The following is a 25,382-nucleotide window of genomic DNA, read 5'->3' as shown; positions in this document are numbered from 1 at the left end:
TTCAATACATGTTTCCTCTTTGTAATTTGTAGTACCTTGGGGGCAGCTGAAGCTCCATGCACTATAAAGAATCAGGTCTCTGATCTTAACTATGTGGTAATGTGTTCTGCAAAACGAATCAAGAAAGTTCCCACTTCTTGAGGTGAATTTCTTGAATCCATTTCTCAAACATATTAACCATATGTCCAGTAAAAATGCCAACCAAGTAGATAAAGGCCACCTTATACTAAAAATAAACGCAAATCAATAAAATAGAACAAGGCAGCTAAACACGGCTTAAAACATTTAATTTATTAAAATAAAGGTAAGCACTTTTGCGCAGATACACTGCACTTCATCAGACCATAAAAATAAAACCATACAACAACCATTTAAATAGCACAATCAATTAGTAACATAGCCTAATCAACATAATTAATGACTTAAGGGACGTGCCTTCAAAACAGGTTTTAAAGATATACACCCATTCAAACCTAGTGCTCTGTGTGCAGTAAGCCTAATAATCCATTTAGATTCTGTCATCTCAAGTTTATTTCTCAAATCTCCTCCCTGCTTATCAATCCCAATCAATTGTAAAACTATAAAGACAAACACATGTCCAGGATTGTCTCGAACATGCTTATATAATGCACTAGCAGGGTCTCACCTATGTATATAATCCAAATGCTCCATTATACGCTCCCTAAATAGCGTTCAGTTTTCCCTACATAGAAATATGAACAACCTTTACATCATGCCAGATAAACTAAATATGTAGCGGGACAGTCTGCAAAAAACTTGGGTTCAAACTTAAACCCAGTAATAAAATGCACAAAATTCTTATTATCAGATATAGAGTTGCAGGCTTTACATCTCCTACAAGCATAAGTACCTCTCCTATCTGATTGTACTAGGGGTCTACTTTGTAGCATAACTCTCTCTTCAGGTTCCATCTATTCTTAAACCTAAAGGATGGGGTAGGACCAATCAGCCCTTTAATGTCATCATCAGCTAACAATACAGGCCAATTCCTTTTAATAATATCACATATCCTTTTTATATCATTGGTGTAAGTTAGAGCAACCTTATCTCTTGTAGACTTACAGGCTTCCATATCCTTTTTACACGTACTATTCCCTTGCATCCTAGAAGAATAAAAGAGCTTGGATCTACCATCATGAACAGTGGTAAATTCAGACATATTTACAGACACTTTGTCAATGCTATAGCCCCTATCTTTATGTTTATCCTGTAGATGCCCAATCACTCCGGCAAAAACCTCATCATTAGTATGCAATCACAACATCCTAAAAACCTGCCCCTTAACAGTATTACCAAAAGTATGACTAGGGTGCACACTGGTCCGGTGTAGAAGGTTGTTCCTACAACAATTGTTCCTAAAAAGGGCAGTATCAATAGATCCGTCATTCATTTTATCAATCTCAACATCCAAAAAATCTATTCTGTCAAAAGCTACATTCTGTGTAAACCTCAATTCAAGTATGCCACAAACCGATTTAACTCTTGCAATGTGCCCCCCCCCCCCAAACAGGAGAAAAATGTCATCCACAAATCTCCGATACAGTTTAATAGACTCATTAAATCCATTACTCCCAAGAACAAATTCTTCCTCCCGTTGAGCCATAACTAGGTTGATGTAGCTATTGGCACAAGCTGTGCCCATAGCCATGCTAACCTTCTGCCAATAAATACAGTCATTAAATATAAAAAACAATATTTCCGAGGATAACTTCCAACAAAAAGGAAATCAGCATAACCATATCCCTCGAATATGAACTGTATTTCAAGAGGGCTAGTCTAACTACTTCAATGCCCTCAAAACTGGGTATAACGGTAAAAAGAGTCGACACGTCCAAGGTCACAAACCAATAATGGGAAACATCGGTATTCCCAGCCGCTAAGAATAAATCTCTCAGGAAGTGTTCAGTGTCCTTAAGAACAGAAGGAATCTTAGAGACTACTGGCTCCAACTTATCTTGTAGTTAACCAGCCCCTTCCCAATGGTCTGTGGAGCCCCTTATATATCTTGGGGAGGCCATAAATGCAGGGGATCACTGGAAACTCCACTGTAAAATAAGTAAAAAGCTCAAAATCTAACATCCTACACATCACAGCATCATATAAACAATCATAAACCCTTTTAGTCATTAAAGCAACATCATTCCTAGAAATATTTGCATATGTTAAGTCATCACTGACATAAGGAAACGCATTTTCCTTAATGTGTATGTAAGAGCGTTTATTCTTCTGTTGTTGGCATTGCTGTTATCGGGACTACAAAGTAGCGTGGCTTTTTTAATTTGGTGAAAATAAAATTGTTTGGATCACCTTACAGCGGACCTTGGCACTTTTTTGGATTTATTAGTTTGTTTTGAGTGCCTACATCTGTTTTTTGATCACTGACATACTCTCAACATAGTATAACTTATCTAACACAACAACCGCTCCACCTTTGTCAGCAGGGTGGATTTATATACTCGCATTAGTCTTCAGCTCAGAAAGTGCTTTCGTTTCATCAACATCCAAGTTACAGAAGCTTTTACTACTAACACCATCACTTAGAAGGTCCTTTTCACATAATACATTACTATTAGTTACATTACCGTAAATTTTGGTCAACATAACATTCCTCGCAAAACAACATAAGTCCATGACAACATCACTGAAATCAGAGGGGCCAGAAGATATAAATGACAATCCTTTCTCTAAAAGTCTAATTTGTGCCATAGTCAGCGTATAATCAGGCAAATTAACCACTAGTGAGTCCCCATTCACCCCAATGACTGGTTAATCGGCTTGCTGAGAGTCATACAAGTAGCAAATGGAGGCGGAGGAAATCAAACTTTGAACCACAAGAAGCAGATCATTAACAGTTCATTGCATTAATCTTCTGCCCTGTCAAAATGCATTAGCCAGACCCTCCAATATGACATGCGGTGAACCTCTAAGTAATTCTGTCTTCTTTAAAGCTACATCTTTCCATGTAAACTTAAGTAGCACTCATTGCTCTATTACTACTAATTGCCTGGCTAATTTTCATGAGATTCTACTTATTTAACTTTTTCATTTGTTTATCTTTGCTATTTATTTATCTTTTTTATATCCCGTTTAGTCCCACTAGGCTAGTAGCCTTTTTTCAGGGGAGACCAGAAGTGGTATTTATACTACCAGGGCAAATTTGGCCAGAGCATCAAGGAACTTCCCCAACTCTTTCACATATGGGACACTGTTTACAGCTGTATTTCCTGTCTTCTGTTCCAGGTGCGAAGGTGGCCTGGAGAAGCAGGATGCTGGTGAGAGTAGGCATGGAGATCTGAGAAGGAGATGTTGCTGAACTGAATACTGATAGTTGGTCAATGGAGGCATCATTCACGTTGGAGAAGTAGTTGGAAGTTAAAGAGGCACTTGCAAGAGATAATGGAGGGTTGGAAGTATTGGAAAAGGCAGTCGAGCCTTTTAATGAGCTACTGAAGAAATTAGAAGGACGTGTAGAAGATTCAGATGATCTATTTCAGCATAACCTTTTTCAGTCAACACAAGGCTGTTTTGTTACAACCCTCCAGTCAGGAAGGTTGTGAGATGATTATCTTAAGGAGATGATTATACAGAGTGAACAAAAAAGTGAAGTGGTGGCATCTTGGTATGACATTATGGATAGAATCCATGAAGAGGAAGTGAAATAAATCTGCACAAGGTAAAATATTGTATGCAATGACACTGAACGAAGGCAAGAAACAAACAAGAGAAGAAGAAGGAGGAGGAAGAGAAGTTGTGACGAAGAAGTTTGTTGTACGTCTTAGCAGTAAGGAAAAAAAATATTTGAAAGATATAAGGTATGGGACACAGTTATTGCAGCCTTGGGAATATCACCTAATGAGGTAAGAGCCTTTATTCACCTTAATAGAGAGACTTTTTATGACATTATATTTGAGACTGGGCAATACATGGAAAATTTCTTAGAGAGGTTTGAAAAAAGAAAGACTGTAGTCCATTGAACTCTTATGTGGTGCAGACTTTTAACAGAAAGATTGAAAAGAGAATTATTGTACAATTTCAAATGGAGGTGGATAAGGAAGCAGTGAAAGACCGTTTAAAAACTGTATGCAAAGAAGTGATGGACACTACAAAAATATATGATGATAAAGGCTTATGGGCTTGGGGTGAGATTATGGGATTATTCTGAAGATTAAAAAGATAATATTGTGTATATTCCAAGTATAATAACTGTTGTAGGAAATAGAGGTTATGGAAGATATAAGGGACAGCCAAAAACGTGTTTTTTATTTTTGTGGAAAGAGTGATCATTTAATAGGTAATTGTAATAAGAGAAGATGTTTTGTTTGTGAAAAAGTGGGACGTGAAGCAAAGAAATGTGAATTGATATGTAAAAAATGTGGGAAAATGGGACATGACTCAGTTAATCGTGATGAACAACTACATGTTGAGCAAAAAGAGCAGACAGAAGAACATGCACGTGATGTAGCAGAAAATGCTAAGCATAAACATGAAAAACAAAATATCAAACAAGAAGAGGATAAAAACATGATTTAAATGTGAAAAATAGGACCGTTACCCATGCAATGAGTTTATATTTTCCAGGCAAGGATCTCAATTAAAAAATAATTTGTTCAGTTTCATATTGATGAAATGGAGTTAGAAGATGTTAACAATTATTTTTCATTTATGTGTTATTGAGTTTCTGATAGAAGATGAGAGGGACTTGGATTGGGAAGTGGGGAGTGGATGCTATTTTAAAATATGAAAAAGATGTGATAAAACATTTACCAAGTGTTATACATGTAGATGTCAACAGAGAAAGAATTAGGTACATGGGGCATCTGAAAACTTTTTTGGGGGGCGGTTTCAATCATCTGATAAATGAGTGTACAAAAATAAGACGTAATCAATGTAGGGGGAAAGGTTATATGATGATAAAAGTGTAACAAGGAATGTAGAATATGTGAAAGTGAAGGGCATTTTTGGCTTGATTGAAAAAAAAATAAGCAATATAATGTTGAGCAGGATGACGAAGAAAAATATTGTAATATCTTAAAGTAATTTATTTATTTATTTATTTAAATTTGTTGACCGGGAGTGTCCGACTGGACGTGGGTCCATTTTCAGCGGAGGCCCGGGGAGAAAAGCTCCACAGTAAAATAAACAGACAGTAGTTACATTGGATTACATAGTGATTAACAATTTAACATAGAAATTACTTACAACATATTTACAGATGAAGAACAGTACATCAGTAGACAACTAGAATCTTTATCTGTGAAGTACATAACAGGCATTAACAAATGTAACAATGAGAAGTTCCTGCTGTATAATAAGTACTAGGCTTATGAGCATCTGAGCTTGCTATCATCAAGGTAGTTAGTGGAGGTGAAAGAAAGGTAGTAGTTGGATGGGGTGGATGATATTAGAGTGGGAGTTGGAATGGAAATTAGGAAGTGAATGATGTTCTAGGGTGGCTGTAATGTGAAATAAAAAAACAATAAAAAATATTAATGAAAGTGTATGTGAAAAAAGGGAAATGGTGTTAATGAAAAAGAGAATGAAGTAATAAGAGACAACTTACATAAAAATGTTACATTTCTGGAGGATGAAGGTAACTGTACTGAGGGTGTTGAAAATGAGGAAGAAATTGAAAGTGGTAAGTCAGATGTTTGTGAAGGGAGTATAAAGAAATTCAGTAGGTGCTAGAGTAAGGGTGAGGAACGGAAAAAATACATTATCAAAGATTAAAAATAAATGTAAGGAGCAGTTTTATGTGTTTCAGAAAGAAAATAGTGACACATCTGATTCTGAGACTCAAAGAATAGTTGTAAATAAACCCAGAAAAATAATCAGTTAGGGAAAGAATAAAAATAAGAAAAAATAAAATGAATTACTTCCCTTGAACTTGAAAAGAAGGAAAAGTAATAATTTTTTAGTGCTTTCAGTAAATGTGAATAGTATTATTAATATTGTAAGAAGGATAGGGATACTGAAGTGGTATGACAGATGTGATGCAGATATTCTTATAGAGGATATAAGATTCTTGACAAGTGAAGAAAGACTGCAAACAAAAACTTTGTGGGTGGAAAAATAAATATGGAAATTAGGAAGTGAATGATGTTCTGGGGTGGCTGTAATGTGAAATAAAAAAACAATAAAAAATATTAGATGCAATATTGATAAGGATGGGAAGGTTAGCTGTTGTGGATGTGAGGTGGAGAGAATATGTTTATAAAATTAAAGCATTACATGCATATACAAATGGCAAGGGAAGAGAATATGATTAATCAAATATTACATTATGTGGTGGATAACATAAAAATTATTATTGCAGAGGACTTTAATAGTGATTTACAGAGAGAATGTAAAGAGAAAGGGAAGGATGTTAAAAAATGCAGTAAGTATTACCATGGAACTTATAAACAAAGACATTGGCAACCTTCAAACACTGGACCCCACCCAGTTTTGACCCCACCCAGTTTGGGTTCGTGAAAAGACAATCTTATCTCCTGAACTTGATTGACTTCTTTGAATTACTCTGCAGAGCCATGGACGAGGGTAAGGCAGTACACACAGCCTATCTGGACCTTGCCAAGGCCTTTGACACCATCCCCCACTCTGGAATCACTACGTCACTCGATGGGTTGCCAACTGGCTTACTGACAGAACCCACATTGTAAAAGTAGCAAACTCCAAATCCAGATCCAGACAAGTGACAAGTGGAGTACCTCAGGGTTCAGTCCTGGGACCACTCTTGTTTGGCATCTACTTATCTGCTGAAGTACAGGCCAACACTAAGGCACTCTGGCTAACAAAGTTCAGAGATGACTGCAAACTGGGAGCCATTATTGAATCGCCAAATGATGTGGATACTCTACAAAAGGGCCTTACAGAAACAGATGCTTGGTGCCAGAGCCATGGGCTCAAGCTCAATGCCAAGAAATGTATAGTTATCCCCTTTGGGAAAAAACATATACCCGTGAATTACCACATAGGCGGCATTACACTAAACACAGAAAGTGTGATAAGAGACTTAGGGACACAGGTGGACAGTGGTCTCACCTTCGATAACCACATCATCACAACAGTCAGGAAACCCTTATATGTGGCACACCTCATCACTAAGGGCTTTTCATCCAGAAAAAAGGAGGTCATTGTCCCACTATACTCATCCCTCATTAGACCCATTATAGAATACAACGCCCTGTTTGGTATGTACTTCTCAAGACATCTGCAACAACTGGAAAGGCTGCAGAAATACCTCAGTAAAAGAATCACAGGCCTAAAGCAGATGCGCTACGCTGACCACCTTAAAAAACTCCAGCTATACTCTGTCATATATCGTCTACTCAGAGCCGATCTCTGCTTAACATACAAGGCCATGTCAAACCCAGAGCTGTTGGATATGCTACACTTAAAGAAATCCCAATCCCTCAGAGTCACATGCTCCAGGGATCTAAACCTTGTCATCACAATAAACAAAACATGCTGGAGAGAGAGGGTCCTGACCCAGAGACTACCCAGACTCTGGAATAGACTGACCATACATGTCAAGCAGAGCATCTCTTTGGCCCTCTTCAAAAGGAACCTTGATGATTGGATGGGAGAAAGGAAATTCACCCCGGGAATCACGTCAGTCGCCCTGCTAGACAGGGGTCCAGGGAAGTAATTAGTGTGGGAAGAAATAGCCAGGGAATTGTTATGGCTAGGCTTGTATAGGCCCTCGGGCCGACAGCCTAGTACCAACCTATGAACCTATAAGTGATAACATGTGGTAAGTTAGCTGTGTGGAATAAAAATCAATGGACTTCTACAAGAGGGGTATTTGTATCTGAAATTGATTATTTTGTACTACTGGAAGGTTTGGGTGTAGCAGGTGGTGATATACCAGAGACAGTTTTTTTGGATCATTTAGCAATATGGATGGGGGTGATAGAAGAAAAGGAGCGTATTAAAATTGGAAAAGGAATAAAAAGAATAAATGGATGAATTATAGAATGGATTTGGAGAATGGGAAGCACTGCATTTATGTAGGGATCATTTAACCATGAAGGGCTTTTATAAAAATTGGTCCTAATAGTAAAAAGAACTATAAAAAGTGTTGTTTTCCACTGGCAAGATAATGCAAGAAATGATGAGAAAGTGAAATATGAAAAGATGTATAGAAATGTTATTAGAGAATTTAGAAATGAATACAAGAGGGTATTATGATATGGAAAAGGAAATATATGAAAAAAATAAGGCATTACTGTTTAAGCAGATATATTATTTATAAGGGAGAAGATATGAGGTATCTGCATATTTGGGTTAAATAGTACAGGATAATATTAGTATAATGAGGGGAAATGACAAATGTAAAAGGAGAGGTAAGTAAAAAGAACATAACAGTAAATTATGAGTATTGCAGTACACCACGAGAAAATGTGCATATGAGCAAAATAAGAAACAATGGAAAACAAAAAAAAATTCAAGAACCAATTAAGGAAGAATTTCAAAAAGAAATATTACGGAATTGGGTGTAGTACTTAGGAAAGTAAATGTTGATTCAGTATCATGTCCATATGATATAGTGTATGAAATGATAAATTATGAGATTGGCAAAGAGAGTGTGTTGTGAGCATTCTGAATGCACTGCTGTGTGGAGTGGAATATTAAAATGTATATGAAATAAAGATGAAAAGAATAAAATAAGAAATGGCGACCCATCACATTAAATAATACATATTATAATGAGAATAGCACAGAGGAGAGTGGAAAGAATGATTGAGGGATACTAGGAATTATTATTGGTGATATGAGAACTTGTGGATGACATTAGAAGTAAAAGGGAAACTATTAGACTTACGGCTGGTGATATTAGTAAGGGATTTGATACAGCAAGACATGATGCTTTGTGGGATGTTATGGAAAATATGAAATATGTAATAGAATTAGGGGAGTGTGTATGTCAGCATGTAAGAGTGTTATTGAATGGGTGGCCGAGTAAAGAATTATGCATGAATTATGTTATAAGACAAGTGATGTCCCATGAGTGGGTTATTGTTTGCATCAGTAATGAATGTGACAGTGAGTGAAAAAGCTTATAAAATACTAGATAGGTGTTGCAAAAGGAAGTGGTGATTCCAGTAGATTTTACATATGCAGATGCTACAGTAGAGGTTGCTAAAAATAAAAATAAAATACAGATGAGGGAAGTCTTGATTTGTCTGAATGGAAGGTTAAAGGAAATGGGAATAATCTTGATTAAAGATAAAAGTAATGGTTTGGATGATGCAGTGAAAATTGGAGGGATATATTTTTCAGTGAAGTATCTTTCGGATAAAATTTTAGAAAGAATTATGTAGTTATGAGGCAATGGGAGGGTCTGATAAAAGAAATGAAAGAAATATACCTTATTTTATTTTTATTTATTTATTTTACATTTGTTTATTGGGAAAGTCCGACTGGACACAGGTTCATTTTCAGCAAAGGCTCGGGGAGAAAAGCTCCAATATAGTACAATATATAAAGAAAATGTTCTGAACACAATAAAATAAAAATACAGAACACAATACATAGTTTTTAAAAACATGCAATGTAGTAAAAGATCTATCACTATATGGTAACTGTTTATGGCAACAGGTAATGGTTGCTAAGAATATAAAAAAACAGTTCTTAGTATTATGGAGTAAATAGCAAAAACAGCAACATTCTTTGAGGTATAATCAGAATCAGAATAACAGCCTTACAGTGGAAGTGGTATCACATGACAGTGTCCACATAACAAAACATTAGCATATATTTAACCTCAGGAGTAACAAGACCATAGCCAGTTGTTTGTATAGTGGGTTTTCAGAAGTTTTTTTAATTGTGTAGCACAGCTATTAGATGTTAGGTGGCTGGGTCGTGTATTCCAGACTCTCGTAATAGTGCAACCAAAGAGAGATTTACCAGCATCATTCTTATGTTTGATGACATTTAGAAGGTTCTGGTTACTAGATCTTAGGGTTCTAGTAGTAGCATAGGGTTCAATTAGATGCTGGAGTGCTGGGGTGTTATCAGGAAAGTAGTACAACTTGTATGCTATTGACAATTGACTGTGTAGCAGTAGTTGTGGCAGCTCTAACCAGTTAAGCTGCTTAAGTGATAGACAGTGATAGGACCTATATGAGGCTTCTGTAGCTAACTTGGCAATCATGTTATAGTAAGATTCCAGCTTAAGTCAGCCTTGCAGAGATTAGTCAGAATTGGAGATGCATAGAGGAGGATGGATAATAGACGTGTCCTTGCTATTGTGGTTCTGGTACATCTAGTGAGAAACTGTTTGTTCCAGTAGAGGAGTCCTAGCTTTTTGTGAATTTTCTTGATGGTTTTTGCTATGTGGATGTCAAACCTCAGGTTACTGTCTATTTCTACACCTAGCAGTTTAGTGTGTGTGGTTGGAGTGATATGGCTATTGTCTTTGGAAATGATGCTAAAATAATTGTTTGGAGGGGGACCTACATGAGCTTAAAATAATTAGTTTTGTTTTTTTGGGATTAAGAATAAGTTTGGTGTTAGTGAACCATGTTTCTGCTAATATAAAGTTATTTTGGGTTAGGGTGTGCCGTTCTTTTATTGTGGAGGTGGCACATATAAGGGGGGTGTCGTCAACATATTGTATTACTGAGGCAGTGAGTGTGGAGGAAGAGAGCTGGTTGGCAAACAGAGAGAACAGTAAAGGGTCAAGGATGGAGCCTTGAGGTGCTCCTAAGGATAGTGGTAACACCGGGGACAATTAGTTTTGCCATAGGACTGCTTGCTGACGGCCTGATAAGTAGCTGTTAAACCAAGAAATAAAGGAGGGGCTAGTGTTTAGGGTGGATAAAGTGTTAAGATGCATATTGTCGTTAACCATGCCAAAAGCTTTTGATAAGTCTAAAAACATGGAGGATACAAATAAGCCCTTGTTTCTATAGTGGTTAACTATGTTGGTAAAAGACAGTAGTGCTGTGGTGGTGTGTGGGAGGGTCTAAAGCCATGCTGTGATTTAGACAGCAGGTTGTTTTTTTGGAGGTAGTGCATTAGATGAGTGTGAACAACTCTAATATTTTTGATAAGGGTGATAAAATAGTGATTGGGCAGTAATTAGTGAGTTCTAAGGAGTTACCTCCTTTGTGTAGTAGTATGATATGCAATGTTTTCCATATGGTAGGTATCTTGCACTCTGACAGAGATCTATTAATGAGAATAGTAACAGGATAGGCTATAGCTTCTGCAGCTATCTGAAGGTAATCTACTGGTAAGTTAACAGCAGCCAGAGTGGTCGGTTTAAGTTTATGAAGAAGTTTCAAAATAACTTTGGTGGACACAGGGTGCAGGGAAAAGTTGGAGGCATTGTATTGTGAGTTGGGGTAGGTTTAGGAAGTTGTCAGTATGGGGCTACTAGCATTATTTTGGGCATTGGCAGGGGTTTGAACTGTTTCACTGAAGCATTTATTGAATTTTGTGGGAATGTTATGGTTGTTTACTATTACAGGGGTTGGAGTTGCGGATTTCCCTGGCTGAAGTATAGTATTTATTGTGGCCCAGAATTGTTGAGGGTTGTGAACATATTTTTCTTGTATGTTTTGGTAGTAGTTAGTTGTCAAGTTTAACTTGTTTTTTGGCTTTGTTTTGGAGTTCTAATTAGATTTGTTTCATAGTAATGGTTTTGTTTTTGTGGAATTGTAACCAAGCCTTATCCTTGCTTTCAGTGTAGATTTAGTTTCTTTAGTTAGCCATGGGGTGCAATTTGCTTTTATTCTTATGGTTCTGGAGGGTGCATGACAGTTTAGAATTTGTAAGAAAGTTGAGTTAAAGTACTGCACAGCTTCATCAAAAGACAGTTACTTCAGCAGAGTCCAATTACAACATCTTAGTGCAGAGTTGAAATTATTAGGTATAAAGTTATTTTTGTTTCTTACGACTCTGAGGGTAGTCTGGCTGATGTGGTCAGTTCTGTTCCTGATTATGTAGGTAGGCTGATGGTCACTCATACTATCAGGTAGACAACCAGATTGGTATGCTAGTCAGATATGAGAATCCAGTCCAGGATGGAATGCCGGTTGGATGTTTTATCAATTCTAGTGGGGGATGAGATAAGTTGGGTGAACCCATGGAGGTTAATGTGGGTAGAGGTTTTGAAGCCGGAGCAGTTAAGCCAGTCAATATTACAGTCATCTAATAGAATAGTTTCTTGTGGAAGGGAGTGTGACATCCACACTAGCAGGTTTTCCATTGCAGTAATGTTATTACCTGGTGGGAAATAGCTGCCTACAATATATTTATATGTTTGTTGGTGTTTAGTTTTAATTTAGCAAGGATTAGTTCTACATTTTTGACTTCAGGGATATTACCATCAAATAGTTCGAGGATGAGATGATTTTGGAATAATATTGCTACCCCCCCCCCCCTCTCTCTGTATAATATTGCAGCCAGGAGCTGTAATTTCATTATTGTGGTTCTCTGGTTTTAGCCATGTTTCCATTAGCAAAACAATATGTTGTTTATATAGAGCTAGTAGAGCATGAAGGTCATGGATTTTATTTAATATATTTCTTACATTCATGTTTAGGAAGAGGAGAGGGGAGGTTGGTCTGTTGTGTAGAGGACTTAGCTGACCAAGGTTTGGATTGGTTGGTGTACTGGGTCCTGGATTAGGGTGTATATCACAACAGCATGTGAGTGTTTTAAGTAAGTTTAAGTAGAGTTTAGTAAGCTTTTATATTAGTTTAGCATGTCTTTGAGAGGAGCGGAGGTTATATTTAAATAATTGCTGATTACACAAGAAAGAGATGGTATGGGAGGAACTAAGCTTGCATGGAAATAAGGGAAAGTTTATTTGTTTTACATGATTGCCTATTGCTTCAGTTTGCCATGGGGGTGGGGTTTTGTCATTAAGTTAAGTATGGTAGGAGGTGAGGATTGAAAGAAGAAGTAGAGTAGAAATTGTGAAGGGATATATTAGTGCTTTTGGTAAGTGGGTGTGTAGTGTATAGAACATTCTTTGTAGTTAGAGAAAGAGTAGGGTGCATATAAAGATTACCTTACTTACTTATATGAGATGAGTTTAGTAGTGAGGGAGTGTGGCAGTGTGTAATACTGTGGGGGAGAAAAAGGTGCAGTGTGATAGGGTAAGTGGGAGTGTGGGAGGTGATGAGCAGTGATTGAGGGTTGCGGTCTGTAATTATAAGTGTAATTGATGCAGTGGTGGGTGAGAATGGGGGCAGGGTAGGGGAGAGGAGTGAGCTCGAGCACATCGAGGGCAAATGGAGCTGGTTGGGCCAGGTATGGAAGAAACTAGGAGAACAAAAAAATTACCAGAAACAGGTAAGTCAGGTAAAGTCAATTACTAGGAATGTTAGACCAGGAAAGATGAAGAGGAGTAGACTAAAGAGTACAGTTGTGGATATAGGTGAGAGGAGAAGGGAGGAATGGAAGGGATGTTTAATCAAGAGAGGTAAAAGTTTGAGTGGTGGGAGAGAGTGGAGTACAGAATAAGACAAAGGTGCTCTACTACAGCTGAAATTAGTGGCTATTACCAGACATTTGAAGCAATGGGAGCGAGTGTAGGCTGAGAAAAAATAGAGAGGAGTAGCAGAGAGGGAGGCTAGGAGTTTTAGAGGTAAGATAGTTGGATGATAAGAGCAGATTGACTAGGGAGCTTGATGTACAAGAGAACATGGGTTGTGTAGAGCAGTCCTACTTTACAGTATGAGCTGCTATAACAAGTAAAGTATGTACTTAATTTCTACTTTAATAAGTGTCCAGATACTTGAGATGTGACTTCAGTGGGAAACAGGAGTGGGTTCCCTTCTGGGTAGGCCTTTTTAGGTCTTATGTGGAGGACTTATTAATTAGCATTCAAGAAAAAAGGTTTATCTGCTAAATTCTGCTTTAATGTGAAAAATAGCCTATATATATTTTATTTATTTATTTATTTTATTTTTATTTTATTTTATTTTACATTTGTTGACTGGGCTGGTCTAACTGGAATACAAATCCATTTTCAGTAGAGGCCCAGGGAGAAAAGCTCCAACACAAACACAATATATACAGTAAAAGTTGTCACAATTCAGAGAAGTATAACAGTAGTTAAAAAGTTCTAAACAGTTTCAGCCATACAGACTTGATGCAGTTGTCATTACAAGAGTACATGGCTCATGATGAAGAGATATGAAAAACAAAAATATAAAACAAAATAGTTGTGTACTTGTGCAAGCAGAATAAAATAGCATAATAAAGTTGTTTACTTATACAATTGTACCAAGTGATACAGTGAAATACAAGATTTATAGGAAACAGCAAGAGGATGTCAGTAGATAGAACATACTCATATTAGAAGCAGAGAACACATAGGAAATAGACAAAAAGTTATATATAATGCTTATATGATCCCAGAAAAATATGAAAAATAAATTATGCAATTAGTATTTCCTTTCATATGGGGTTCATGATTAAACCCTGTTAAAAAAAAGGTGTGTTGTATATGAGTGAAGATGAAGGGGTTGGGGTTATTAAATCCAGTTGTTTATTCTGATTTTTTAAAGTAGTACAGAGTATTAAAGTGGATAAGAGAAGAGAATGAAAAATTATTAGCGAAAATATTTAAATAGAAGTACAAAAATTGTGGAGAGGATGAGAATAAAATATAAATGAAGAAATTAAAAATTACCAAGAAAAAATACTAACATGGAAAATGAAAGTTGATGATATGAAGGAGAATAGAAGTATGTGATACAATAACGTAATGAAACAATATTATTATGTAAATCAATGGGAATATTTACCAGAAGAAGTGATAAAAGCCATTAAAGTAAGGAAATGTGGGGTATTAAGAATTGTAGCATTTGAGGATTTCCTGTGGATATTTGAAATAAATAAGTTACCAGTAATGGGAAATATGCCATATAAGAAGAAAGATGAAATAGTGTGTTTATTTTGGGGAAGGAAGAGACAACACAGCACTTTTTTAAATGTAAAAGAGTGGTAAACAATTGAAAAAGTTGGTTGAAGAAAATTATTTTGAGAATATTAATGACATAAACAATATAGATATGAAAATTATTTTGTATGAATGAAGAAAGAATATCTGAGATGGGTAGATAATTTATTTTATGTAATATGGGTTATTTGGAACAAAGACTGAATGAAATTTTCTTTAATGGGAAATTGATTTTGGCTGATGTATTGCAAAAAATTATGTTATAGTTATGGAAAAAGGGGTGGAGGGTAAATTATGGAAGAATAATAATGATGATGGTATAGAGGAATATGTAGGTACATAACTGTAAATATGTATATTTGTAAATATATTAATATGTAAATAATACTTTGTTTATGTTGTGTTAATTAAAGGATCCCTACTCTTATTGAAAGTTCCCTGGGATCGTTTACATCCACCTGAGCTACCACCAGCTCAAGGATATGGGGCATCAGTTTAAAGTCTCATTTGAAGGATGAACAGTATAAGATACATTTAAAGGCATATTCCACTTTTCCTCACACATGATGTCACAGCGTGCCCACTTTCCATACAACACCATCTGTTTGGGAAATGTACAAGTGGGTTGTATGATATAGATTAGCCATTGTCTTTCTTATTAGCAAACCTGAGTCTATGAGAGACAATATACTGGAAGAGTCAGAGCATTAGTGCCCACTGACATCATTTTGTAATGCTGTTTTCAGCCATTACAATGAGTCACGAGTGGTCAGCAGGCCAGAGTCAACCTAACAGGTAATATTTTAATTAACAGAAGGTCTACTTTAAAGCCAGACACTCCCTTTCTAAGTCTGAATGACTCTTTTCACCTTTGCTTAATTTTCAAATGATACAACTCACAGCATGCTCCCCACCTTCAATATCATGGGACAATACTTCTCTAAAATCTACTACTGATCTAACCCTAACGCTAATTATTTCATGTGATATTCTTGTGAACTATGCTATTAAAATATTCAAGTCATCCAAAACAAAATTCTGTATATTGTCTGCCAAATGGCACTTTAAGATAGAATGGCACAATTTAGTTGCATGATTTATGAGTGAATGGACCACTGGAGGTGAGATAAAAAAATGTTAAACTGGTAACATTTGGAAAGTAGTTAATATGCACTATAGATGTCAGGATGAACAAGAAGCTCTGGGGAAATTCACAACATATATTGAAATTTCTCACTAAGGAGAGAAACCGTACTTCCAGCAGACTGACGTGTTCACAGTGCAGTCTGAAGTAATAAGTTTAGGTGCTTCAGTATGTTTACAATGAGAGGCACACACAGGTTGGTATGACTGCCTATTTACTGGGCTTCTCTTGGGGGGCATTACTATATCCATAGCTGCACACACACACACACACACACATTTTATATATATATATATATATATATATATATATATGTATGTGTGTGTGTGTATGTGTGTGTGTGTGTGTGTGTGTGTAGTATTCATCTATGCTATATATATATATATATATATATATATATATATATATATATATATATATATGTGTGGTCCCTATTAAATTATCAAATGTGTCAAAGTTCGAATGTCATATGGTCGACACCATATGATCGAACTTTGTAAAGTTCGAAGGTGAAAGGAACGGCTCCGTACACACAGAATGGGAAAATTTCCCTTTTCTGCACTGAAGTGCGGTCTCGGAGTTGGTATATTTAAGTAGGGGGGTGTGGGGGGTGCAAGGGGGCTTGCTCCCCTGCTCAGAGCATTAAGGTGTTTTTTTTTACATTTTTATTACATATTCGAAGATTCAAGTTTCGCTTGTATGGTTGTCGAACATATGAGGATCGAATTTTTGAAGCTTCGAATATATAATATAGACCCTATATATGCACATATATATATATATATATATATATATATATATATATATATATATATATATATATGAGTCTACTTCACATGACTGAAAACTCATTTGACAGAATTTCATTTGACCGAGACCAAAATACCTAATTTCCAAAATACTGAAAATTCATTTGACTGAATCTCATTTTACCGAAAGCTTACATAGGTTCATAGTTGTTTACTAGACTAACAACCACAAAAAAAAATTGTTGAACGCAGAAATAAATTTAATTTACAACATGCTAAACATTTTCTTGTTAAACAGAAGAGAAAACTCGGAAAGTGGATGAAATGAACCAAAGCCAGATATACAGTAAAAATAGCTAGCCAGGTGAAGGATAACCATAAATCTTCCTTAACCATAAATCTTCCTTAACTAAATTAGAAAGCGCCGTAACAGTCTGGAGCTCTACACAAAGCTAATAGCAAATGATAGAATACAACTCCCAAAATCAACCTCCTGCACGAGGACAATTGCATGGCTCCAAAAAGCAAATAAGATCCAGAAAAACAAGCTGAGCCAGCAAACTGTGACCTGGAAATAACATTTATTGATTATAATAGCATAAAAACAAATAACCAGACCGGTTTCGGCTGGTAAGAAAACAGAGCCTTCATCAGTGTAAACCAAAAGAGTCAAACACTACAAAGGGAGGACTTGTTAACCTACAAATCACGGAACAGGGATGAACCACAACCTATCAGGTTTGTAACCACTTATGCCAGAAACTCTGATTTATTAATCAACAGCATACATAGACACTGGAACATATTACAATGTGATCAAGAATTAGCTAATATAATACCAGACAGATGCCTTTTTTCATTTCGCAAAGGTAAGAACTTGGCATCTTGCTTCAATCATTACAAACATACACATGACACTGGGCATACTCACTCGCAACAAACCACCTTGACTGGTGAACCTTTGATTGGCTGCTTCCCATGTGGCCACTGTACCAATTGTGATAAAGTCACCAAGTCTAAACAATTTACGAGTAGAAATTGTGCCATGGTCTATGACATCCAATTTTTTGCTAATTGCAGCAGCGACTGGTTAGTCTATTTGGCAACATGCACCTGCGGGTCCTTTTACATTGGACAAACATCTCGTCCTCTCAGGCTTAGAATTTCTGAACATGTAAGTAACATTAAAAATAAAAAAGCTAATAATGCTTTGTATAAACACTGTCTGGCACACAAAACTGCAAAATTCACTTTCATGATTATTGATATGGTCAAGGGCAATAAATCCAACAAAACCGGATGGCATTCTATTTTAGATTCTAAAGAATAGAAATGGATTGTAAAACTAGGTGGATTGTTCCCACCTGGCCTTAATGAGCAATTTTGAAAATGAGCCAATGGAGTTGAACTTGTATGTATTTAAACTGTAGCATTTGACTCTTCTGGTTTACACTGATGAAGGCTGTGTTTTCTTATCAGCCGAAACCGGTCTGGTTATTTGTTTCTATGCTATTATAATCAATAAATGTTATTTCCAGGTCACAGTTTGCTGGCTCAACTTGTTTTTTCTGGATAACTCAACTGGAGCCACAGAACATAGCCAATCGACAAGAGGGAAAATTTAACACAAACTTTACCCCATCTCCCCTTCTATATTTCCAGATCACGTACCCATATGTACATGTCCCCATCATACCCACTGCCTCTAAAAGACTTATCACAAGTGGTGTTCCATGCTCAGTCCTCTTTAGCATTTACTTCTTGTAGGTCAAAACAAATATTAAGAGTTTAAGGCTAACTTAAGTTTGCAGGTATCACAAACTCCCTACAGGACACCAAGATCTTGAAAGTTGATCCTGTAGTCAAGGATCTGGGAATCTATATTGACAATGAATTGTTCATTGATCACCACATATCCACTATAAGGACGTCCTTTTTTCATTGCATAGCTTATATCGAAAATTCTGTATTCCAGCTCCAGGAATGTAATCATTCTACTGTACTCAGCTCTCATTAGAACAATCACTGACTATAATGAATTCCTTTTTGGTATGTCCTGTCCATACACTTGGCACAAACGGAATGACCACAACACCTTCACATTTAAAAAAAAATCAAGGACTTAAATCATAAAAACTATGCAGACCATCTCAAAGCTTTGTCCATCTTCCTCACATCATACAAGCTTCTAAGATGTACTCTCTGCCTTGCATGTAGAGTCTCAACAAACCCTATCCTGCCAGACCTACAAGATATTTGGAAGTAGCATAAACACCTGATCAAGCGATCTCAGTCTCTTTTTGCAACATAAACAGGGCATGTTGGATGGACAGATAGGAAAAAAACACTCCTATGAATCCATCTTTTAATCCACATAAAGCAACATTCTTCTCTTTCGCTTTTTAACATTTATATGACTGGATAGGAAAACATAAATTCACCCCCAGCTTAGCATCCATGTTATGTTGTTAATGACAATTATATCATTTACTAATGGGATGAATTTGATTTTATTTATGAAAACATTAACTTCTTTTTTCTCATACCTGTATTATTGCACTCTCTATATATATTTATTGAGTCAGGGCATTTAACTATTTTTTAATTGCTTTATCTATAAAAAGGCGCTTATTTCCTAGAAGGCATGTCTTCCAAGGTAGCAGATTTAATAAAGAAAAAGGTAAACAAGATGAATTGCTTTCAGACTGATTTGGTTACCATGGTTGGCACCTCATTACATTGTTTCTGAACATGGTTTGTTTGTCAAAATAAACTACTAGCAAAGTGTCTTTACTGATAAAATGCACGTTCATATGAAAATGTAACATACCCCAAAAGAAGAACTGTGGAAGCAAGCTACTTTATCACTATTATTTAAAATACAGTTTTATCACACTCATGATTTAAAAACGAACATAAAGCAGATCCACACAGTAATTCTAGGAATACAAGACATACTTATTTACCACATCAATACATTTGTGAGGATGGACAAGAGGCAGTGTGCTGTTTATATTGAGTCTAGTAGCACTGTATTATATAACTAAAGAAGTGTACACTGAGCCCAGCTCTATGGCACAGAGGGATCATGTCCTAATTATGACCTGGATAGCCCAAGTTTAGGTAGGAGGCTATATATAAATGAGCCTTGTGGAGGTGGAGGGCATGAGTTCACTCATCCTGGGGGTCAGAGCGGTGGTTCCAGTTACAAGCTGCAGTCACATGCTGCGAGCAGTGGCCGATCTGTACTAGTAATTCAGCATAGATTAGGAACATGGGCATGGCCTACTAAACCAGTGATGATAGCCCTCAATTAAGGTGTAAGACTGGAATCATGCACACATCAAGGGACAATGTACTAGGCTCTTTCAGTGACAAGAATACACCATGACAGCCACTAGAGGTGTTGTTAGGGCCATATATAGAATATCCTTGCTGTCAATATATTGACAGATTTACTATAGGCTCTCTGGTTGCGAGATTTGCAGTGCAGGGGAAGGGCAAACCATTAGCATAAGCTGAAATAACCTTGTGGTCATCAGTCAGGATGCCCGAGAGAGCAAGGTGAGCCATGCAGTATGGATACGTGATTGCTGTTGAAGTCTGATACAGCTGGAATTCTAGACAAAATCAAAAATAATGGGGGGAGGCCCAAATTCTGGGAGAGATTTTAAATATTGCTTTTATAAACTTGGAAAATTTATAGATTAACAGCTTTTTCATTAGCATGCATTTTCGGAAGTACATGAAATCTGAAACTCAAATGTCTACCATTATTTAGTGACTCCAGTCCTTACTGATTTATCAGGAAAAACCCAAATTTTATGAGGAACACACCAAAAATATCAGGCAAAAATCAACATGTTCTCCAAAACTGTTATACTATCTCCAATGTTGCACAAAGTTGGAGAAAAGCAAAAGTTAAAAAAATAAATATATATATATATATATATATATATATATATATATATATATATATATATATATATATACACACATACACACACACACCTTTTTCATTTACTTCATGGAGTCCAACCCTCTTGGCATACAATAAATACTACCAGCAACACAATACTAGTTAGCACAATGCCACATAAAGTTTTGTTTCAACTCAATCACAGAGAGATAAAACCCTCACTACTATGAAGACAACCTAAGTTTGATTATCAACTCATTTAATAAAAATGCTACTCAGGAAGAGAAAGGCACAATGAGGCACAGCCTGTCCACCTCTTTTTCTGGGATGTGGGTTGAGGGGCTGGCATTTTCCTAGGGGTGCTTCCCCATCTAGATTTCCTACTTTAGACCAGGTTTCAGTGGATGCACTTGCCTTCACAGAGGCAGGTTATTGAGAGGGGTATTACTTGAAGATATTGAGAGGGGTATTACTTGAAGAAGGGAGGATACACTCTCATAAATGTCCACTGCACATCAGCCCCTCGGGAGGAGGCAGGTATCTATGTGAAGAAAGGAATGAGAGTGCCAGGCAGACCTCCTCCCCTACTGACCTCCACTCTTGATGCACTGTGATCACAAAGACAACTGGTTAATAGAGGGGAGACCTGATGACACAAGGGGATCATAAGCAAAAAATTAAACAAGCCAATAACATATGCAACACTTTTCAAGTGTTGACAAAACAAAATGTGAGGGTGACAAATGGTAATGTTTGCATATAATTTAGAGTAGTTCATATTATTGGAAACACAAAATACTAAAATCTAAACACTGAAAACTCAAAATATTGAAAAGGGGGATTTGCCATTACCCCACTGTCTGAAGTTAATATTAGCAGGGGGTTTGCCTCCCACATTAAAATGCTTCAGTATTTTGAGATTTCAATAATTCTGAGTTTTCACCATTATGAACTACATCTAAATTTGGCATAGGGTGTGGTTACAGAAGTATACTAACAAACAAGAAGCCAAGTACTTAAAAAATAACACTTTGCAAAAAAAAAAACTTCCAGCAAAAGAGGTCACTGCAGAAAGAGTTCGTCCATGCTCCAAGGGGCAGAAACCTCAGAGATTACTATATTACTTTGGGGACTGCAAGGGTGAAGATGTGGGCCTGCAAGGGCTTGCTCCACTCAGAAAAAAAAATTCATAAACTGCACGTAGTTTCCATAACGGGCTTTTTTTTACATGCTTTTGAATGAAACAGCTTTTGGTAATCTGCACCGGATCTGTGTGGTGTGTAAACTCCACCATCATCACCACCACCACACCCATCTCACATTGTATTGTGCGGGTATCCGTTAATACTGGATTGTGTTCATTTAGGAAGAATTCTTTGCATCTTTCTCCTCTCCCATACCCTTTACCAGAGCACAAATACCTCTCAACTGTCCAGATTTTCGCAGAATGTCCTATTTTTCCTTACGTTTTTGGTCTGTTCTTCATAAAGTCTGTCATTTTCTAGCAAATCACTTAGGACTGAAGTCACTAAATAATAATATACATTGGGCAACACAGTGGCACAGCAGAAAGCATTGTCGCCTCAAGAGGTTCCCCGATTCGAATCTCAATTGCAAATCATCCATGCGTTCACGTTGGGGGGTTTGGGTGTTCCGGTTTCCTCCCACATTCCAAACATACGCAGTAGGTGGACTGGCCGCACTAAATGGGCCATAGGTATGAGCGTGCGTGCGAGTGTCTGACGTTGAAGAATTACCGCACTAGGGCTACCACCCAGCAGTGAAAACCTTGGATGTATATGATTATCACTGTTGAAGTGACACCGATGCAGAAATTGGAAAACGGGTTGTAGACAGATCAGAGTTTCAGACTTCGTATCTTTCAGAAAACTGATCCGAGTTTCAGACTTCATATCTTTCAGAAAATGCAGTGCATGCTAGCACAAATCCTGGTACGTTAGTAAGTTTATAAGTGCAATATTTAAAACATGTCCCTATTTTTGAGCCTCTGTGCCCCCATTATTTTAGGCTTTGCCCAGATTTCTTGAATCAAGGGGTTGCGAGGTATAGCACCTGATGAATACCAACAGTCTAAATCCAAAACTGAGAAACCATTTTAAGTATTTTATAGGGAAATCTATTAAAGGAAAAGTAACTCCACATCGTTGATTATATGCATGTAGGCGCTGCTGTGTTTGTTTACTGAAGTAATGAAACTTTTAGGCTGTTCCACAAATTAACAATAAACACTCTCATTTGGTCGGGCAGATCTTTGCAAATGACAATTACAGTTTAAGGCCAGGCTTCCTTCTTGATGTGAGACACACTACATCAGTGTGAATCAGCTCAGATTCCAGGTTAGGAACACTTTTATGTAACTACTCGTAACAACTACCCAAACAAGAAAGGGTCCGGGAGTTGGATTGTTACTTCACTGGCTGGTCCAGGTCTTCACCACTACATCAGTTATGCAAAACAAAGAGCTTCGCCACAGTTGTTTTCATACAAAATACAACCAGCCAACCGAAAATAGTTTTAGAAAGGTGAAATGCAAAAAAGTTAGAACTCCCTCATAATATCCAGTGGAAACCGGAACAAAAGGAGGTGAATCTCAATGAGGAAAAATTCCAAGATGAGCCAAGTTCCTACCTAGTTAAGCACCCAAAACGTTCCGCATGCATTACGTACATGTTTGCTTGTTAAAACCATGCATCAGATGACTAAACAGAAGCTTCTTATTTCAGATGAACTCACATATTATGTACAACAGCTTAAACACCTAAATTAGATCCTCATCATAAAGATGTGCTGCAGTTAAAATTTTACCAGCTACTGAAAGCCACATTACACCATTCCTGAAACAGCACACCAGCTACCTGGGCAATGCCAAGCACAGCCCTATAGTTTGTAGCAGTAAAGACAGCAAACTTTGCAAGGCGTAATATGAGAAAGACTCTGGAAATTAGATTGTACCAAAGACTTGAGGCCCAAGAGCGAACAGCTGCAGAGACAATTGGATGTAATCCGTGTTATCTGACTGCAGCTAGAGCGAATTAGTGTACTTAGAAGCTGAACTTGAGAGTTTTGTACGTGCTACAGAGACTGTTTTAATATCTGAATTTTTCACGACAGAGAGAGGGCGCTTACCTTACTGTCATCCAGATTCTGCAGTACTTCTTTGCCAGATGCAGTTTTAATTTCCACGCCAGGATTATTTTCTGAGAGGCTGTCCAGCGGTCGGTCTTTGCCGGTGTTTGATGCAGCAGGACTGCTGTTACCTTGGTCTTGCAACTTTTCAGTTTTGCCAGTGCTGCTCCGATTGGTTTTGGCACCCCTCCTTCCCACACTGAGAGCATCAAAGTCGATGGTCTTGCTTTCGAATGCACCCTCCACATTGCAGAACATGCCTCCATACTTCTGCCTGGGGATCTGATCGGTTGTGCCCGGTCTGGCCAAGTAGACTGGTAGATCGTCGTCCCGGTCCAAAGTCCTGCCGCTGCTGGTAGACATGGCTCTGCTTACAGCGAGGAGTGGAGGCTGGAGTGGGGCTGGTTTGGTTTCGGCGAGGCAGTGAGAAGGCGGAGGCAGTGTGCTTAGCCGGAGTTGACAGGCTGACACCAGAGGAGGCAGTGTCGGGCGTTACTGCTTATACAGACGCGGTGCGAGTCACACTGGCAGATGCAGAGCTACTGCTGTCCGTGCTGATGGTCCTAGCTAGCCGTTAAGTCACAGATGCGTTTTTACGAGGTGCTCAGAGCCTGCAATACTGTTTAAATCCCTCAAGGGAGCAGCTGCAGCCACTAAGGATCAGGCTGTTGTGAATTTAACGAGAGAGTGGTGCCCTTCATCCGTAAATCATAGGTTCTAGTCTTCAACACGGTAGTTGCCTGCCTAAGTAGACAGCAGACGTCTGTGTTGCAGTTTGTCCCTTCTGGTTTCTCTACAGTTTTTCCAGCTGGTTATTCTCCCGAAGACTGCTGCATTCTTTCTGACCGACAGAAGACCTGAGCCCAGCATTCTTTTGTTAGGCTGTAATAAAGATAAACCAGAAGCAGCTGTCCAGATATGACCGCATCATCACTAATAAACGGAATAAATAACTAACGGGAAAGTTGCCAGTTTATTAGGGATTGTAAAATCATTGTATATGTTAATCTGGAAACAGAATATAAATGCCACCCCCTGGACTGTATCCTTCTTTCTCCTTTTTTTTTCCTTTCCGCAAAATTATTCTTTTCTATACGGTATCACCCAACTTCCTCACAGCACACACATGTTGAGCAGATAAACTTGCAAATATTTGAAGTTATACCAAAATGGATTCCATTTATCTGGGCACGTTATTATTACGAGTATTAGTAGTAGGCCTGTTATTATTAATATTTATCTCCTTTGAAATAAGTTTAACTTCTGAAATACTGTGCATGGTAGCGCACAGGACCAAAAGGAATGCTGACGAACTAAACATACATGTAATGCTCTTGTTCAAAGGATACTCCTTACTGTAGTTTAGGTGGATGGCAGAATTGTAACATTCTTTCTCTTAAAAGGCAGTTTTTTTTTTTTTGACAAGCTGCAATTGGAGGCCTCCTCTTGGGTAGGAACATCACTGCAGTAATAACATCA

At 37.4% G+C, this 25,382-nt stretch overlaps 1 protein-coding gene across 1 annotated transcript in view; it reads right to left on the bottom strand.

Moving 5' to 3' along the window:
• The window catches only part of LOC122799823 (dihydropyrimidinase-related protein 3), a 1,038,656-nt gene extending 1,013,912 nt beyond the window's left edge, over positions 1–24,744 (bottom strand). The window contains exon 1 of the mRNA XM_044069139.1: positions 23,904–24,744. Within this exon, the coding sequence (XP_043925074.1) occupies positions 23,904–24,266 (363 nt within the window). The 5' untranslated portion in view covers positions 24,267–24,744. The remainder of the gene's footprint in view (positions 1–23,903) is intronic.
• Between the last annotated feature and the right edge of the window lie 638 nt (positions 24,745–25,382).

Source organism: Protopterus annectens, chromosome 4.part0 (assembly GCF_019279795.1).
Source record: "Protopterus annectens isolate FY-2018-M chromosome 4.part0, PAN1.0, whole genome shotgun sequence".
Classification (NCBI taxonomy): Eukaryota; Metazoa; Chordata; order Ceratodontiformes; family Protopteridae; genus Protopterus; species Protopterus annectens.
The sequence above is the reverse complement of the archived record's forward strand: the minus strand, read 5'-3'. Positions and strand labels throughout refer to the sequence as shown.